This window comes from Tupaia chinensis, unplaced genomic scaffold (assembly GCF_000334495.1).
Source record: "Tupaia chinensis unplaced genomic scaffold, TupChi_1.0 Scaffold000078_1, whole genome shotgun sequence".
In the NCBI taxonomy this organism is placed as follows: domain Eukaryota; kingdom Metazoa; phylum Chordata; class Mammalia; order Scandentia; family Tupaiidae; genus Tupaia; species Tupaia belangeri.
The window spans coordinates 1,562,418-1,581,394 of NW_006159539.1; the positions used below are offsets into that span (position 1 = coordinate 1,562,418).

Genomic DNA, 18,977 nt, shown 5'->3' on the forward strand with positions numbered 1-18,977 from the left:
CCCCCGGGACATGACACCCCAGCCGTTACTGGCGGCCGGGTGAGAACACAGGGCCTGCCTCTATGGTTGGCGGTGGCCGTCATGCTTAGCAGCTACGAGGAGCCCTGCTTCTGTACATGGGAACCCTCTTTAGCTACAGAAAAAAGTTCAACCTGGAAAATTCCAAATGGGCACATTCAAAAAAAAAATGCATACAGGGGTCCCCAACGTGTTTTTGGTTTTAAATCTCATCGGTTTCTGATCACAGAGTGCCGGAGGAGTGGAGACTGAGCGGCCGCCATGGGCTGCAGGGGGCAAACCGATGGGGGCGACGAGAGAGAGGCTGCCAGGCGGCTTTCCTCCCGCAGTCACCCCACGAGCCACGGGCCAGTGGCCGGGCAGCGGCATCGGGCTGCTGGTTGGGGACCCCTGATAGCTGCAGCGCACATTGAATATCGACATCATACGAATTCGATACGGAGCTCTCTGGCTACTCACACTGGAGAAGCTTTATATCTATTAGCAGTTCCAGGGTCAGGAGGATCGCCACCAATATTACACAGGCTACCAGGAAACTGTTGAGACTCGCACTGAGCAAAAATACCTGCCACACAGCCGCTCCCTTCCCGCAGCAGGGCTTCAGCCAGTTAGACCTGCGGGACAAAGCACAGGGCGCTCAGATCCCAGCCACAGCCCCGCTCCCGAGCTGCCCCCGTCCAGCATCCCTCCCCCAGGCTCTGCGGGGCTCTGCGTGTCACAGTGACTCCCCCAAACTCCAGAGGCCACCGTGAAGAAGGAGAAGAGCAAACACATCGTGTCCGGAGGTGAGGCCCTGTGACCTGGCGGTGAGACTCGGATCCTACATGGCTGACCGCAGTTTGAATCCCAGCCATGACGGCTTAAAACACACAGGACAGGTGTGCGTGAGTGCCCAAGATCTTGGCAGGACGGAGAACAGGGTTGTGGTGGACCACACGGCCTTGGGGGGGTGCGTCTCCTCGCTCGCTCTCTCTGGCAACACAGCGAGGTGGCGCTGGGCTTATACGCTGACCTCGGCAACGCAGCTCTCTCTGCCTCCGTCTCCTTGTCTCTGAGGTGGGTGTGAACCGGACCCCGGAGACCACAGAGCCCGGACGACAAGTGCTGTGTGACAGTGAGCTGTCGCCACATTTCTGCTCATCTCACACGCCGGCACAGGCCCAGACATTTGGGGGGACCTCAGTTTGCCTGCAGTGAATGCTCCGTGAATTGCCACACGGACTTCCTACTTTTCTGCTATGAAAAGAAAGATCGGAATTAGACCCGTGTTTCGAGGCAGGTTTATGAAACCCTGCTCTCACGGAGCGGAGCGTTCGTAGGTGCTACGTTTTATACTTGTTAATACTCATTCCATAGCTGGCCGACTGCGCAGTTTAAGTCCAGGCCCAGTGGCTTGAAAAACACTCTGGGAAGGGGCGGGGGGCAGAGCAGGCAGGATGAAGGTTAAGGTTCTGGACTCCCAAATAGCCAGCTGCAGTTCAAGTCCTGGACTCGACGGCTTGAAAATCACACTGAACGCATCACGCTGTGCACGCGTGCCCCAAAGTCCTGAGATAGTGGGGGGAGAAGGGGCTGTGACAGGGCCCTGCCCCCAGGGGGTGATTTCTCTTTTCCCTCCCACTGTCTCTCTCTGGTAAGAGCACCTGCCCTATGGCAAAAGCCTTAAAAAAAAAAGAGAAAAAGGGAAAAAGGAAGGAAGGGAGGAGGAAAAACACAGTGGGCACACGTGTGTGTATGGCTAAAATCCCGAGAGGAGAACGGAGGAGCAGGGACTGCAGCATGGCCACCCTGGCTGGGGAGTGCTTCCCCCCTCTGTCTCTGTGTGTCTCTGACGAGCAGACGGCCCTCTCGTGAAAGAAAAAATAGTGGCATGGTCGGGTAGGCTTTGGAAATTTGGGTCAAACATTAAGTGCATATTTGTGTGTCTTCTGTGTGCTATTGGGCTCCGCCGTACCGAGAAGAGACTGCAGTGCCGGGTTCCCCAGCTCGGACCCGGAACCATGTTGACACAGAACAGTTGGCAGGACCAGGGTCACCCGGACCGTCTTCAGGAAACCCTTGACTACATGATCTTTATCACTCAGGCAGAAATGAGGTCACCGAGGACACACTTTTCCTCCAGTAGGTTTGAAACCGGGTTGGGCCCAAAGAATCTCAGAGCTGGGTGAGTGAGCGCCTTTCGATATTGGATCCACTCCCTCAGGAACACAGAGGGGGCACCTCTGAAGAGGACTGGGGCCTGGGGCTGGCGTCCCAGTCGAACATCACTGACTGGGTGGGTCAGCCGTGAGCTGGGCCTGCCCGCCCTCATGCAGGAAGGAGTGGGTACCCTGGAGCTGGGGAGTTTTCCTTCTGGCTCTGCTTTTAGCTGCCTGGGACCCCGTGCAAGGGCACCCCACCACTCAGGCCTCCACTGCTGCATCCGTAGAATGAGGGCGCTACTCCCTAATGCACACGGTTACTGAGAGGTGAATGAGAGGTGACTCCAACCTGGAAGGGACAGTGCAGCTGACACAGATCGACGGTGACGGAGCAGATGGCGGTGACGAGGACGGATGATGGTGACGGTGACAGTGACGGTGGTGACGGAGAGGACGGTGGTGATGGGGACAGTGATGGGGACAGTGATGTGGTGATGGGGACAGCGATGTGATGATGGGGACGGTGATGGCGGTGATGGGGACAGCGATGTGATGATGGGGACGGTGATGGCGGTGATGGGGACAGCGATGTGATGATGGGGACGGTGATGGCGGTGATGGGGACAGCGATGTGATGATGGGGACGGTGATGGCGGTGATGGGGACAGCGATGTGATGATGGGGACGGTGATGGCGGTGATGGGGACAGCGATGTGATGATGGGGACGGTGATGGCGGTGATGGGGACAGCGATGTGATGATGGGGACGGTGATGGCGGTGATGGGGACAGCGATGTGATGATGGGGACGGTGATGGCGGTGATGGGGACAGCGATGTGATGATGGGGACGGTGATGGCGGTGATGGGGACAGCGATGTGATGATGGGGACGGTGATGGCGGTGATGGGGACAGCGATGTGATGATGGGGACGGTGATGGCGGTGATGGGGACAGCGATGTGATGATGGGGACGGTGATGGCGGTGATGGGGACAGCGATGTGATGATGGGGACGGTGATGGCGGTGATGGGGACAGCGATGTGATGATGGGGACGGTGATGGCGGTGATGGGGACAGCGATGTGATGATGGGGACGGTGATGGCGGTGATGGGGACAGCGATGTGATGATGGGGACGGTGATGGCGGTGATGGGGACAGCGATGTGATGATGGGGACGGTGATGGCGGTGATGGGGACAGCGATGTGATGATGGGGACGGTGATGGCGGTGATGGGGACAGCGATGTGATGATGGGGACGGTGATGGCGGTGATGGGGACAGCGATGTGATGATGGGGACGGTGATGGCGGTGATGGGGACAGCGATGTGATGATGGGGACGGTGATGGCGGTGATGGGGACAGCGATGTGATGATGGGGACGGTGATGGCGGTGATGGGGACAGCGATGTGATGATGGGGACGGTGATGGCGGTGATGGGGACAGCGATGTGATGATGGGGACGGTGATGGCGGTGATGGGGACAGCGATGTGATGATGGGGACGGTGATGGCGGTGATGGGGACAGCGATGTGATGATGGGGACGGTGATGGCGGTGATGGGGACAGCGATGTGATGATGGGGACGGTGATGGCGGTGATGGGGACAGCGATGTGATGATGGGGACGGTGATGGCGGTGATGGGGACAGCGATGTGATGATGGGGACGGTGATGGCGGTGATGGGGACAGCGATGTGATGATGGGGACGGTGATGGCGGTGATGGGGACAGCGATGTGATGATGGGGACGGTGATGGCGGTGATGGGGACAGCGATGTGATGATGGGGACGGTGATGGCGGTGATGGGGACAGCGATGTGATGATGGGGACGGTGATGGCGGTGATGGGGACAGCGATGTGATGATGGGGACAGTGATGCGGTGATGGGGACAGTGCTGGTGGTGGCGAGGATGGAGAAGATGGTGGTGATGGTGACGGTGGTGGTGATGATCAAGCAGCCCGGCAGGACACTAGGCTGACTCGAGGCTTTCTGGACATGCTCTGACACCTACAGGACTGACGGGCGCTGTCCGCGGTCCTGTGGGAAATGCAGCTGGGTTCAGTCCAGCCCTGGAAAGCTCCTTCCCCCGCCGTGGTGTGCCCGCCTGTGCTTCCGCGTGGCCCTGCTTTTTAGCTTTCACGCCTCTCACCCCCACTTCCTGCCCAGCCTCTGAGCTGCCTCAGCACTTCAGGAGGGTCTCTCCTCCCCTCCTGCCCTCCAGCGGTCTGCCAGTCCCTCTGCCTCCCCCTCTGGGGCCGTGAGCTCTGTCATAGCCAGGGCCTGAAGAGGTCAGCCCTGGTTCCAAGCCCTCCTAAAACCCAGCCCAAAGTCTGTGACCCCCAAACTGACCTCACTCCATGGCCATTTGAAATAGGAGCCAAGGGCCAGCAAATGGTGTGGAAGTTAAGGTGACCGGATCCCACAGGCTGACGACAGTCTGAGTCCTGGACCCGGCAGCTTGAAAAACACCCCGGGTATACATGCGTGCCTCAAATCCCGAGGAGAATGGAGAAGGGACTGCGGTGTGGTCACCTCTCTGGGGATGCTTTCTTACTCTCCCTGTCTCCGCTGTGTTCTGTCCTGCGAGCTCACATGCCCTGTAGCAAAAACTACGGGAAAACACTGAGCAGTTCCACGTGGGAGGGCAGCTGTGCGGGCTGCCTCCCGGATGGCGGATGGCGTCTCTCCCAGCTGCGAGCAGGAAGCTCCAGCTCACATTCTGCGGAAGGAGCTGGGCACCGGGCACCTCTGTCGCTACTACTTCCGACGGGTGTGGGGCACCTCAGGACGCTGTCCCCTCTGCTCCGAGAGGGCCGTCCCAAAGGAAGAGTTCTGTGCACTTAGTTCCCTGTAAGACTCCAATCTGGACCCGGCTCCGTGGGAGGGAAAAGCCACTTCATGTTGCTAAAGCATTGCCATTTAGTTTCTTTTCCCTTAGAGAACCTTGCTCAGCAGACCAAGGTGGTTACAGGGACCTGTGCGCAGGAGCAGTGGGGCCTGACCTGGGGACTTGTTGCAAGGGAAAGAAATGCAGGCAGGAGACAAGACTACAGGAAGAAACCTCAGAGCTGGTAGGGGGTTAGGACGGTGAAGCGTGAGTCTCCATTGTAAATGAGGGGGCCAGGGCAGGCCTTGCCGAGGCCGGGGGATACCTGGAGGGAGCGCGACCAGGCGCAGGGGCTGATCATGGCCAAGTGCTAGCCAGTCCCGGGTGCCTGGCCCAGTAAATGCCCCGAGGGCAGGCGCCCGGGTGAGGCGGAGGACAGGGCCTGCCCATCAGAAGTGGGTGCAGTGATACCAGCTGCCAGTGTCACCAGGGCCCTGGGCACACTCGACACAGGGCCCACAGTGGTTGGGACAGCGGGCTGTGCCTCCCTGCTTTGTCCGTCCATGCCTGGGCCAGCTTGGTCATGCCTGCCTCCCGCCCACACCGCCCACACCGCCAGCCTGGAGCTCTGCCCATCTGGGGGAGGTCGGCAGACCCCTTCCTGTGCAGCCCCGAGGGAGTAGGTATCAGGCCCTGTGAGAGCCCCTGACACCCCTAACGCACAGGAGCAGAACCCACAGAAGCAGATGGTGGAGAGGACCCCCATCGGGAAGCCTCAGGCCTGTGGGACAGCTGCCTTGGGGTGGGAGGACAAGGAGACTGGGACCGGCCCTTGGGTGGTTTTCTCCGCCCAGGCTGCACAGCAGGGCCACCAAGCAGGTTTTGTACATCCCAGTGCCCGGGCCACACTGGACCACCTAAACCCGGCCTCTGGGGCAGGACCCCGGCTGCAGTGGAGAACCCCTGTGCTAGGTCCTCTGTGGACCCGTGAGCACCCCCAGGAGCTTGCTGAACTGCAGACTCTCAGCTCTGCCTGGGGCCATGGACTTGGAGCCTGATTTCAGTAAGATCCCAGGTAAGGTGAGACCTGCTGCTCTCTGAGGCCTAGCGAGGAGTGATTGGGTGTCTCTGAGGGAGAACCAGGAGAGATGAAGCAGCCCTGGGGCCAGGGGCACAGGCTGGGCATGGGGGGCACAGCAAGGCAGGCTGTGTGTGTCGGGATCGGCAATCCAACCAGCGACATGGCAGAGGGCTCTGAGTGCCTGAGGAGCACAGAGGGGTGCAGAGCTGCACTGGCTGCAGGACCAGGGGCCCTGGCAGGGGGGCGGGCTCAGGAGGCTGGGCTGACGCTGCAGGCGTTCCCATCCACCACCTGTGCTTGCGATTCCCAAGCTGTTCATAACATTTCCTCGGAAATTCAAATGACTCAGACATTCCTAGGAGGTGGTGTTTCAGCAGCAAAGCAGCATGTGCCCAGTTCCAGATGATGCCCAAGTGGTTAAATAACGACTCGGGGGGCTTCAAGGGCAGAGGAGAATCAGTGACAGAGCCCTGCAAAGTTGTAGGGCCGGGGGCTGGTTCAAGATGGTGCTATCCCTGGGACTGCCACCAGAGGGCAGGCATCTCCCAGTTTCCGATCTTGCTGCAGCAACAGCCAAGGGACGGCTCCAGGGGGCCGCCTTGGGCTGGCAGTCTGCAAATACCAACAGGCAGATGGCATTTCCTGGCAGGTGGGCAGGTATTCTACCGCACGGTTCCTCCGCTCTCTCCCCAGGCCCCAGATGTCCTGGGGCAGGAGGGGAGGCTGGGTATCTGTGGCTTCTGCTCTGTTCTTTCTTAGGTGCCTGGATAAAGTTTGAGAGAATAAATTCTAGAATGTGAAAATGAACTTGGGCAAATTCCCGATGCTCTTCTAGGTGGGCTGCAGCCACAGGTGTGGGCTGGAAGGCAGTGGCTTAGGTCATTGCTCCATCAGGCAGGTTCTGAGCTGGCAGTGAAGCAGAGCCACGGGGTGCCAGGATGGCCGGCTGCACCTGCTCCGCTGGGGCCTGGCCTCTCCTGCCCAGCGTCCATAGTGCAGTCGGGCTGGGGCTGCCAGGCTGTGTATGGCTATGAGGACGTGCAGTGCAGGGGTGGGGCAGGGGACGGCTGAGCTGACTCTCCTGTGGTGGAAGCTGGGGGAGGCTAGAGTATGGGTATTATGGAGACCCCCAAGCTGTCCTGAAAGGTGTGGGACCAGCAGGTGGCATTGTGGGTAAGGTGCTGGACTCCCACGTGGTTGACCACGTGGCCCGCTTGAAACTCCCACCAGGCGCGTGCGCATGTATGCCAAGAGGCACGCACAATCCCAAGAGGACAATGGAGAAGGGATTGCAGAGCGGCCACAACCGCAGGGGTGAACTCTCACTTTCCCTCTCACTGTCTCTCTGGTGAGCACACTACTCTATGGCAAAACCTTTAAGAAAGAGAGAAAGAAAGAGGGAGGGAGGGAGAAAGAAAAGAAAAGGAAAGGAAAAGGAAAAGAAAAAGAAAAAGAAAAGTGTTCAGAGGTGCTGGAGGAGTCCCGCATCCCCAAGGGAAGTGGTGGACCACGGAAAAGCCCGTTTCCCTCAAGGCAGCCAGACCACATGACCCTGTGGACCTTCCACAGAGATGTTCGTCTATCAAGCCCCCACAGAAAGCAGCTGAGGCTGGGTCACAGGGTCTGGCAGCAGGAGCGGGGACGAAGCCCAGAGCGCTGGCCCCCACCTGCCCTATCCCTGATCTCAGGGAGGCCCTGCTGGCCGGTGGCTCAGGACCTTTCCGGGTGGCAGAGTTCTCCAACAACTGTGAAACCCACGGTCCTACCCCGGAAGATGCACAAAGCCACACGGCTGTGTGGGAGACGTCGGTGCACGGGCTCCCTGAACCTCACTGGCAGACCGTCCAAGGACACTCGGGCTCCGGGCTCAAACCCCAGTGCTGGCTGAGACCTCTCCTGGCCACAGACTCGCCACCTCTGTGACGCTGCGGAGCCAGGACCTGGCGTTCCAGCAGGTGTGTGGACGGAACGTGGCCCCTCCCGTGGCCTCACCACTCCGCTCTGTATTTGCTGCCCACGGCCAGAATACTGCCAGGGAGTCCTGAGGCTGCCGGAATCTCACTGTGGGCTTTGACCCGGGCTTTCCTTTCATCCACGGAACAACACTGAGAAGACGCTCGCTCCGCCGGGTGGGGCTCTGAGCACTTGCCTGGCTCACCCGGCGGTTTTAAAGGCAAGTCTTTCAGCCTTTTGCTTTCGGCCCGGGAGAAAAGCCAACCTTTGCCATCGGTTTTGCTTTTGATGAGCATGGGAGTCTCCAGCCCCCAGTCCCACCGTCTGCTGAACTCCCAGCCCCACCAGTTACCAAACCGCGCCACCCCCGGGTGGAGACTGGCCTCTGCAGAGCTGCCGAGAAGAGTCAGGGTCCTGAAAACCACGCGTGTGCGCTTGTGACAGCGCCGACGGGCTCTGACAAGGACTCGGAAAGGGGCCTGTCTACACGTGGGAAGCTGAGACACTCCGCTCACCCCTTGTGCGCACTAAGTGCCAGGCACCTCCGGGTACCGGGCACAGGAGGGTAGACAGTCTCCAGGGGGTGCCTAGACGTGCCCACTGCAGGTGCATGAGCCCCCAGCCTCGACCACTCCCACAGCGACACAGGAGAGGGGGAGAAGCCAGAGGGGAAGGGCCCACGCCTGCAGCCTCTCCAGAGACATGGCTCCCCTGGGAGAACCACTGCCCAAGGTCCACCAGGATGCCCTGCCATGGGATGCCGGCAGTGTCAGTAGGCACCCTTCACACCCTCCCAGGGACAGCCAGAGCAGTGGGACAGCCCTGCCCAGCTTGCCGGGTTACCCCGTGCCCTGTCCGAGCTGACAGATGTCAGCTCGTAACCACAGAGCGTGGAGAGGGACTCGGGCTGTGGTGAGGGGTGGCGCCTGGCCTGTGGGGGAGGAAAGTACACGTGGGGGGCCACCAGGGAGCCTCGGTTTGCAGTCAGAGCTCACGGTGAGCCCCACTGCTAGGAGGGGGGTGATGGGTCCCTGGGGTCACCAGATCTGACGTGTGACAGCCCCAGATCTCTGACTGCCTGCATCCTCAAACTGTCAGCTCTAGGCTGGGAGGTGGTACTGTCACCCCCTTAGCAAGCCAAGGACCCCCTTGAGGGGCCCACGGCCAGCACACCCCATAACTGACTGCCCCTGCTGAGGGGAGGGTTCTGTCCACTCTCTGAAGGGCCCGCACATAGGCAAGAGTGTCCCACCTCCTGGGCCAGGCCTTGCCTTAGGGGAGGGGCAGCACCTCACCATGGACCCTGGGGACTGCTTTGCCCACGGGACAGGATGAACCCAGCTTCCTGCCTGCGAAGGTCTCTCCTGACCGGTTCTCTGCCGGGGTTCAGCGAATTCTGGGTGGTTGCTGCTCCTCCAACTTGGCCAAAGTCTGACTCTCAACCCCTCTACGGATGTTTGGGCCCCTCATCCCATCCCGGATGTCCCAGCTCACCTTTCAACCGCCCTCCCCTCACCCCGCAGTGGTGTGGGCGTCCCACCCGCTCCAGGTGGTCGGAGGCGCTCTGCCGCCATCTAGCGGTCACCAACGCTGAACACCCTGCACCTTGTGGGTGGGCGGGGCTGGCTGGATATTTTTAACAAAAATAACAAATCTATAAATGTATTGCCTTTTTCTTTTAGTTTTTTTTTTTTTTTTTTTTTTTTGCCATGGGCATGTGCATTTGCCGGGGAGAGGGGAGAGAAAGTGAGAAATCACCCCCTGGGGGTGATGACCACATCGCAATCCCTTCTCCATCTTCCTCTCAGGATTTTGGGCACACGAGCACATGCACCTTGTGTGAGTTTCAAGCCACCGGGTCTGGGACTTGAACCATGGTCAGCCATGTGGGAGTCCAGCACCTTAACCACTGTACCATCCTTATCTTGGTGGGACCTCGCCCATGTGCTCACTCCTATGGTGAACTCTTTCCTTCACGGGTCAACACTCCCGTGTTCCGGGCTCAGATGGTCTGATCCCAGCACGTGGGGACACCTAGTCCTGGACCGAGACAGGCTGACAGAGGGCTGGAGTACAGGGCCTCTCCTGGGTGCACAGAGGTGAGGCCCTGGGGCAGGGGGAGGACAGAGGGCTTGCAGGGATGAGGCCTGCCAGTGAGCCGGTGCAGGCAGAGAAGGGTATTCTGGGCTGTGGCTTAGGTCCCCCCGCCCTGCGCCCCCAGCCTTTGCTCGCTGACATATCTAAATTTATCTCAGTCCTTATTTAAAGATGTTTGCTATCTTGGGTCTGCCTTATTTTTCTAGCCTGACATCCCCAAAGATATCCCCATGCCCCCATTACGTTTCCTCCCTGACTGCGAGTTCTGGCAGGAAAGCGCCCTTGGCGTCACCCCCAAGGAAACACGTCCCTTTTCGCCTCCCCGAGGCCGGGCTTCCTGCAGGCTTCGGTCCTGGAGCCCAGCCCTGAGCTCCCGGGCTGCACCGCTCAGCCTCCACAGCAGAAATAACACCTCGCTCAACGGAGACTAGCCTTTCGTTCTTACCGTATTTTTATTTTGGACGACGATTACCCCACTTCTGTTGCATGACCCTGTCTGCACTGTCTGTTCACCCCGAAGATGGGGCGCACGCTCTCTCTGCTCTGTGACCGCAGTCTCCCCCCGTGTGAAAAGGGGACAGTGTGCCTCGTTTGCCGCCCGCCTTCCTCCACACTCAGCGGCCACTGTCACCCCGAATTTTCTCTCCTGCGGTCTCTGGTCTCGCTCAGACCCTGAACACCAGCCGGGCCTCCCAGGTCCTGTCGTTGGTCACGAGAAAGCAGAACTTCCCGTCTGGCCCCTCCTGCGAGCTCGGCGCCCCTGTCCTGAAGGTGGGCGGGCGCCTCACTGGGCAGCAGCCGGCCTTGCTTCCCACAGTTGAATGGGGACTGTCCACCCCACAGCGTGGGGATACGGGACTCCAGGATGACGTGGACGGAGCCCCAGCACTGTCCACCCAACAGGGAACGCGGGGCAGACTGCACCAGGGTCACAGAATCCCAGTAGCTGAGTTACGAAGGGGCAGTTGGAGAAGGCAGGTCTTTCCCAACTGAACAGTGACTAGAAAGGCTGACTGAAACTGAAGGCTGTGGGGCCAGCAGGTGGCGTACTGCTTAAGGTGCTAGACTCCCACGTGGCTGACTGTGTGGTTCAAGTCCCGGACCCGGTGATTTGAAAAGCACACTAAACACGTGTGCTTGCCCAAAATCCCTAGAGGAGACTTGAGGAGAAGGGATGGAAGTATGGCCATCCACCTGGGGGTGATTTCTCAGTTTTTCTCTGGCAAGTGCATGTGCCCTATAAAAATATTTAAAATAGTAATGGCTATGTCGCTGGACTCCCACGTAGTCGACCGCGGTTCGCGTCCCAGACCCGGTGGCTTAAACTCACGCTGGGCGCGTGTGCGTGCGTGCCCAAGATCCCGAGAGGAGAATGGAGGAGAAGGGATTGCGGCGTGGCCATCCCCCCTGGGGGGTGATTTCTCACTTTCTGTCTCTCTGTCTCTGTCTGTCTGGCGAGCACATGCACCCTATAGCAAAAATCTCTTCAAAAATAAATAAATAAATAAAAGGGAAGTAGAAATAGAATGACCAGGGCCAGCAGGAGGCGTGGTGCTAAGGCATCAGACTCCCACACGGCAGACCACAGTGGCACTCCCGGACCCCTGGGCTTGAAAATCGTGCCGGGAGCGTGTGCGCGTGGGGGTGATTTCTCACTCTCCCCCTCTCTGTCCATCATGCCCTTTGGCGGAAACCTAAAATTTAAACTAGATAAGACAGAATTGCCACCTGACCCAGCGATTGTGCCCCTGGGTATACACTCCGAAGCGCCGACACAGGCCCTCGCGTGCCCACGTTCACGTCCACAGCGTTATTCCTGACACCGCGGTGCCGGGGAAGGGGGAGCGAGACGCACGTCCCCACGGGGCGTGCTCCTGCCCGGGGAAGGACGCGGTGACACGAGCTGCCGTCTCACCGCTCTGAGCACCTGCCTAGTCACGGTCACGGGAGAACGTGGAATGCTCGTTGCTGGGCGGAGGGCAGGGGCAGGGGCAGGGAGGAGAGTGTTTAATGGGCACGGAGATTCTATTCTGCAAGAGTTGTGGAGGAGGATGCTGGTGACAGTCACACGGCAATGTGAATGTACTTGATGTCACTGAGGCTTCTTCTAAAATGACCAAAATGGTCGATTTTATGTTACGCATACTTTCCCTCTAATTTTGCCAGGGGTGAATGTGCTCACCAGGGAGAGACAAAGAGACAGAGAGAGAGGGGGGAACCCCCCCCATGAGGCATGGCCATGCCCCAATCCCTTTTCGTCTCTCCCCCTCTTCAGATTCGGGGCACCTGCGCGTGGACACACACCCAGCATGCTTTCAAGCTGCCGAGTCCAGGATTCGAACCGTGTAGTTGGCCATATGGGATCCAGCTACACTACCTACCAGGCCATAGGCCAGCCTCCTCTTTCATTTTACCACAATTTTTTTCAAAAGTACACCGAGAAGTTAAAGGCATTGTTCTGAGTAGTCCGCAGTGGCCTGCCCCTTGCCATGGAGGGAAGTCACCCGTGAAGTCGTAAAGGGAAGGGGACAAACAGAACCCCAGTGGTGTTCAGCGTGGACCAAGAGCAAGGGGACACTGGTCCCTGTCTCTGTCACTGTGTGCCCGGGAGCTGGTCCACTCTCTGGGCCCTGGAGTCTATGCGAATATTCAGGACAGGTGTGTTTGGTCTCTCTCAGCCCTCCGGGCCTCAGACTCTGGGGAACTCGGAACATCTCGGAGCTGAGAGGAGACTGGCAGGACAGTGGGGGTCCCCAAGGTCTCGCCATCCCCCTCAGGACAGGTCCATTCCTACATGACGCTGGCCTTGGCGGGAAGGCCCCATGCAGGCCCCTGGCATCCTCTCATACACCCTCAGAAAGGGCCAGCTTGGAAAATTCGGGAGCCGCAGGAAGTGCAGGAAGAGCCAAGAAGCGAGAAGACAGGTCCCCCCTTGCAGTGTGTTTTCATTTGGCTTCTTTGTTCCCTGGCTCCTGCCCCTGGCCTGCTCTTCCCTCCTCCAGGAAGCCCTGCTGAGTTCTCCTGCAGAGAGCAAATCCCTCCACCGGCTGCTTCCTATGGCCCTCAGGAGCGGCCTTCCTGGGCTTGCCCTGGGATTCAAATCCAGTCCAGGCCGCTCTGCTGCACTTGCGTTCTGGCTGATGGAAGAAACCTTGCAGGGACACGTTTGGAAGCAAACTGGATGATAAAACAGGGCCTATCCGCCTTCTCCTCGGAGTTCTGGCTCGGGAGGGGTAGCTGTCATCAGGGTACTCCCGCAAGAGGAACACTCTGCTGCTCCACTTGCTCGGGCTGGAGAGCGGCAGGGCACGGTAGGAGGCTGCACTACCGCTTTTGACCACCAGGGGTCAGTGACACAGGGTCGTACTGGGAGCCCGGAGAAGGACCCACTGGCTACAGAATTTGCAGAGCAGGGCAAAAACGCCCAGTGCTTAAGAATTCAAGACGGCAGGGGTAGGGGGTGAAACCAAACACTGGGGCCCCACTAAGCACTGACCCGAGTGCTGCCGCGCTGGCCGCACGTGCGGGAGGAGGATGCTGGTGACAGTCACACGGCAATGTGAATGTACTTGATGTCACTGAGGCTTCTTCTAAAATGACCAAAATGGTCGATTTTATGTTACGCATACTTTCCCTCTAATTTTGCCAGGGGTGAATGTGCTCACCAGGGAGAGACAAAGAGACAGAGAGAGAGGGGGGAACCCCCCCCATGAGGCATGGCCATGCCCCAATCCCTTTTCGTCTCTCCCCCTCTTCAGATTCGGGGCACCTGCGCGTGGACACACACCCAGCATGCTTTCAAGCTGCCGAGTCCAGGATTCGAACCGTGTAGTTGGCCATATGGGATCCAGCTACACTACCTACCAGGCCATAGGCCAGCCTCCTCTTTCATTTTACCACAATTTTTTTCAAAAGTACACCGAGAAGTTAAAGGCATTGTTCTGAGTAGTCCGCAGTGGCCTGCCCCTTGCCATGGAGGGAAGTCACCCGTGAAGTCGTAAAGGGAAGGGGACAAACAGAACCCCAGTGGTGTTCAGCGTGGACCAAGAGCAAGGGGACACTGGTCCCTGTCTCTGTCACTGTGTGCCCGGGAGCTGGTCCACTCTCTGGGCCCTGGAGTCTATGCGAATATTCAGGACAGGTGTGTTTGGTCTCTCTCAGCCCTCCGGGCCTCAGACTCTGGGGAACTCGGAACATCTCGGAGCTGAGAGGAGACTGGCAGGACAGTGGGGGTCCCCAAGGTCTCGCCATCCCCCTCAGGACAGGTCCATTCCTACATGACGCTGGCCTTGGCGGGAAGGCCCCATGCAGGCCCCTGGCATCCTCTCATACACCCTCAGAAAGGGCCAGCTTGGAAAATTCGGGAGCCGCAGGAAGTGCAGGAAGAGCCAAGAAGCGAGAAGACAGGTCCCCCCTTGCAGTGTGTTTTCATTTGGCTTCTTTGTTCCCTGGCTCCTGCCCCTGGCCTGCTCTTCCCTCCTCCAGGAAGCCCTGCTGAGTTCTCCTGCAGAGAGCAAATCCCTCCACCGGCTGCTTCCTATGGCCCTCAGGAGCGGCCTTCCTGGGCTTGCCCTGGGATTCAAATCCAGTCCAGGCCGCTCTGCTGCACTTGCGTTCTGGCTGATGGAAGAAACCTTGCAGGGACACGTTTGGAAGCAAACTGGATGATAAAACAGGGCCTATCCGCCTTCTCCTCGGAGTTCTGGCTCGGGAGGGGTAGCTGTCATCAGGGTACTCCCGCAAGAGGAACACTCTGCTGCTCCACTTGCTCGGGCTGGAGAGCGGCAGGGCACGGTAGGAGGCTGCACTACCGCTTTTGACCACCAGGGGTCAGTGACACAGGGTCGTACTGGGAGCCCGGAGAAGGACCCACTGGCTACAGAATTTGCAGAGCAGGGCAAAAACGCCCAGTGCTTAAGAATTCAAGACGGCAGGGGTAGGGGGTGAAACCAAACACTGGGGCCCCACTAAGCACTGACCCGAGTGCTGCCGCGCTGGCCGCACGTGCGTGGAGTCAGCCGGACCCGGGTCTACGGGTCTTAGTCTGGTTTCAAGCCTCCGCGCACCCCGCCATGGGGAGGGTCCTCCTCCGCCAGGCGGCAGTCAGCTCTCTGCTACCTGCGCGCCCACCCTTCCTTCCTTCCCTTCCAATGTCTTGCCCACTTCACGCACAGTACTTGCGGTGTTTCCGCACAAGACCGCGTGGGTCCCCAACTGTCAGCAGTTTATCTCAGGAGAGGGGAGCCCTTTCAGGAAACAATGAGACAACCCCAGCCCTGCAAATTTAGCTAAAGCTTCTCCTTTGCCTCTGAAAGACCTGGCAACCTCTCGTTTCTACATTCAGAGCAGCCAGCATGGTCCAGGCACCCGGGGAAAGGAGAGGCCTAGCGGTGCCTCCTAAGATCCCGGCCAGTCTGGGGGTGCGGGTGGGAAAGCCCTGGGGCTGGGCACAGCCTGATCGTGCCCTCCCACCCGTGAAGCATGTCTCTCCTGGGGATAAAGCTTGTGGGAGTGACAAGCTACGGGTCACTGGAAAAGTCAGGACACATCTTTGCATAAAAAACAGAAAACGCGTCACGCCTTTTCCGATGGCCCAGTCCATAGGAGGAGGACAGGGCTGCTCTCTGAATTAGGGGCCGCACACCCGGCAAGGAGCTGAGCCCCGCTGAACGCCTGCAGCCACCCAGCCTCCTCTTCAGGCACAGGACGGAAGGCTCGGCAGGGGGCAGGGGCCGTCTAAGCCCGTCCCTCGAGGCCTCTGTGACCTCAGCAGGGCCCTCACGCTGCAGGTATCCCACCTCCCAGCGCCCTGAGAGGGGACGGATGGGCCAGGAGCACTTGGGTCCTGAGGCCGTGGTGGCTTCCCTGAGTCGCATGCTCAGCCCCGGAAGCACGGCCGGGCAGCTCCGGGTGTCCCAGTGCAAAGCCCCCGAGGGGAGTCAGGCCCAGCAGGGCCCCTGGCAGGCACCTGGGAACCACAGCGCTCTGCCTCTGCCGTCGCCGAGGGCGCGGCCGGCCCGGCAAGCGGGCCCTGGGGACCCACGGCGCTCTCCCTCTGCCGTAGCCGAGGGCGCGGCCGGCCCGGCACCTACCCTTCTCTTTGGTACTCTTCGTCCAGGTTCGACAGGAGCTGCGAGCCCGCCGTAGACAGGTCGACCGCCGCCAGAGGCAGGGCCCGGGGGGGCAGCGGCCCCGGGGCAGTGCTCGTGGTCTCCTCATCGACGTGTTGGGAGATGGTCTCGACCTCGGAGAGCCCTCCTTCAATGGCAGGCCTGCGTGGGGCGGGACGACAGGGAGGGTTATGCCCTCGTGGAAAAGAGGGAGGGTGTTCCAGAACCCGGTCGTGAGGGGGAAGGGCCGGCTAGCTGACGCTGCAGTCCTTCCCACTGGCCACCCAAGGACGGGACGAGGCCCAGCCAGCCTCGCCTCCGCCACTGGCGGGGGGAGGGGGGGCGGGGAACTGTCAGGTCTGGAAACAGGAGCCTTGGGACACCCTCTCCCCAGGGCGGTGCAGACCCAGCTGATAAGTGCCAGCCGGCCACACCACGCCCCAGGCTTCTGGGACTCGGCGCGCTGGGCTTCATTTTAGACTTTTCTTTCTTTTTTTTAAGACTTATTTAATTCTGGGAATAGCAGATGGCACAATGGTTATGTTGCTGACCTCCCATGTAGTCAACTATGGTTCGAGTCCCAGATCTGGCAGCTTAAAACTCACACTGGGCGCATGTGCGTGCGTGCCCAGATCCCGAGAGGAGAATGGAGAAGGGATTGTGGCGTGGCCATCCTCCCTGTGGGGTGATTTCCTGCTTTCTGTCTCTCTATCTCTGTCTCTCCAGTGAGCACATATAGGAAAAAAAATAAAACCTCTTTAAAAAATAAATCAATCAAAACAAGGAATTATTTTATTTATTATTATTCAGATTTGCTATAGGGCACATGCACTCACTCACCAGAGAAAGACAGAAAGAGAGAGGAAGAGTAAGGAAGCAAGCCACCAGGTCTGGGACTTGAACCAGGGTCGGCTACATGGGAGTCTAGCACCTGAACTACCACACTGTTTGCTGGCCCCAGGAATAATATATTCTTTGAAATGGTGCCCTGAGTGTCTTCGTAAAGGTCCCCTGAACTGTCCCTTCATCTGTGCCCGAAGAGAGAAAGGCTTTTCCTGGTGGCTGTGGAGCCTACGTGGGAGACTTGGAGAGGCCTGGCGGGCCTTGGGTGGTGAGAGCATGAGGCGTCGGCTGTCCCTGGCTGCCAGCCCCTTCCTGCAGAAACTCATCGCCCCGCGTCCCTTGGTGAGGTGTCACTTGGTCACTCCGTGTCACTGCCGGGCTCCCCTCCCACAGAACGGCCTGCCCTCAACTCCTCCGGCACCGCAGGCTCCGAGGCGGGCAGCACCGCCTCTGGCTCTCACCACCGGGAGATGGTCGGCAGCTTGTGGAGGCATTCTGGGTTGGCACGATGATCACAGTTGTCACTACTGACATTTAAAAAGGGGCAGGGCAGGGCCAGCAGGTGGCATAGTGGCTAAGGCACTGGACTCCCACCTGGATGACTGCGGTTCGAGTCCTAGACCTGGTAGCTTGAAACTCATACCAGACACGCATGCATGCATGCCCAGGAGAACAGAGGAGAAGGGATTGTGGCATGGCATCCCCTCCAAGGGGCAATTTCTCATTTTCGGTCTCTCCGTGTCTCTGTTTTTCCAGTGAGCGCATGTGCCCTATAGCAAAAACAAAACAAGACAAAGAAACCAACTAAAAAAAAAAAAAAAAACTAAAATAAGTAAGAAGGGGCAGGGCAGTCTACACTCTGCAGTGTGACTGACAGCCAAGAACCATCCTGCCTGGACACCGGCAGCACCGCCGAGGGACGCTGGGCTGGGTCGGGTTCTGGAACCTCTCGGGGAGCCATCGTGGGCCCCCCAGCATGTCCTTGACCTACCTCATTCTGCAGCACCTGAGGGCTGGGTCTTCTTTCCCTGGCCAAACCATGAGGGGTGGAAAGGAAGACCAGGTCAACACTGCAGTGCTCTGTGGAGGGAATGGGGCCCACAGCTGACCAGGGTTCGAATCCTGGCCCTGATGGCTTGGAAAGCACACGGGGCGTGTGTGCATGCCAGGATCCTGACAGGAGGGAGAAATGGAGGAGGAGGGACCGTGGCCAGCCACGCCCCTTGGGAGGTGTTTGTGTGTGTGTGTGTGTGTGTGTGTCTGGCCGGTCGGTGCACATGCACTCTGGAAAGGACAGGAGGGAAAGAAAGAGGAGACAGGATGGATGGTGGAGAGTAAAATTAAGCTTTTGAGGGGACACTGGGAGGGGAGCGAGGGGCCAGCTTTAAGGATGAGGCGGCCCCAGACCGCTAGAAACAGCTCTGAGGCACTGCTGCTGGTTCTGGGGGCTCCTCTTGGGCCTCAGTTTGAGGAGGGAAAAGTCCCTAAGGGGCCCCATTTCTTTCTTTCTTTTTAATAATTATTTAATTTTATTTATCCTCATCCTATTTTTTAATTTGCTCACATGCTCACCAGAGAGAGACAGAGAGGGAAAGTGAGAGAGCTAGCCACCAGGTCCGGGACTCGAACTGTGGCCAGCCACGTGGCAGTCCAGCGCTTTAACCACCGTGCCACCTGTTGGTCCTGAGGCTTCCATTTCTTCCCTCTCTGATCTGAGATGGACCAGAGAAATTCAAAGCCAGCTGGAGGCTCTGGATGGGCGAACCCCCATGCAGGTGGGGAGCTCTAAATCCTAAGCCCCCCTTTCCCGGCAGCCATTGGAAAGAGCTACTAGTCCCAGCAAGAGGGAGCTGGAGGTCAGAGCTGCACCCGCCGATTCTCTGCTGCAGGGGCCATCCAGAG

The 18,977-nt window shown here is 58.9% G+C and overlaps 1 protein-coding gene across 1 annotated transcript in view; it reads right to left on the reverse strand.

Moving 5' to 3' along the window:
* TMEM266 (transmembrane protein 266) overlaps positions 1-18,977 on the reverse strand; it is a gene marked incomplete in the record, with an annotated part of 69,254 nt that overhangs the window by 46,982 nt on the left and 3,295 nt on the right. The window contains 2 exon segments of the mRNA XM_027768933.1: positions 478-632; positions 16,215-16,394. Of these exon segments, the coding sequence (XP_027624734.1) occupies positions 478-632; positions 16,215-16,394 (335 nt within the window).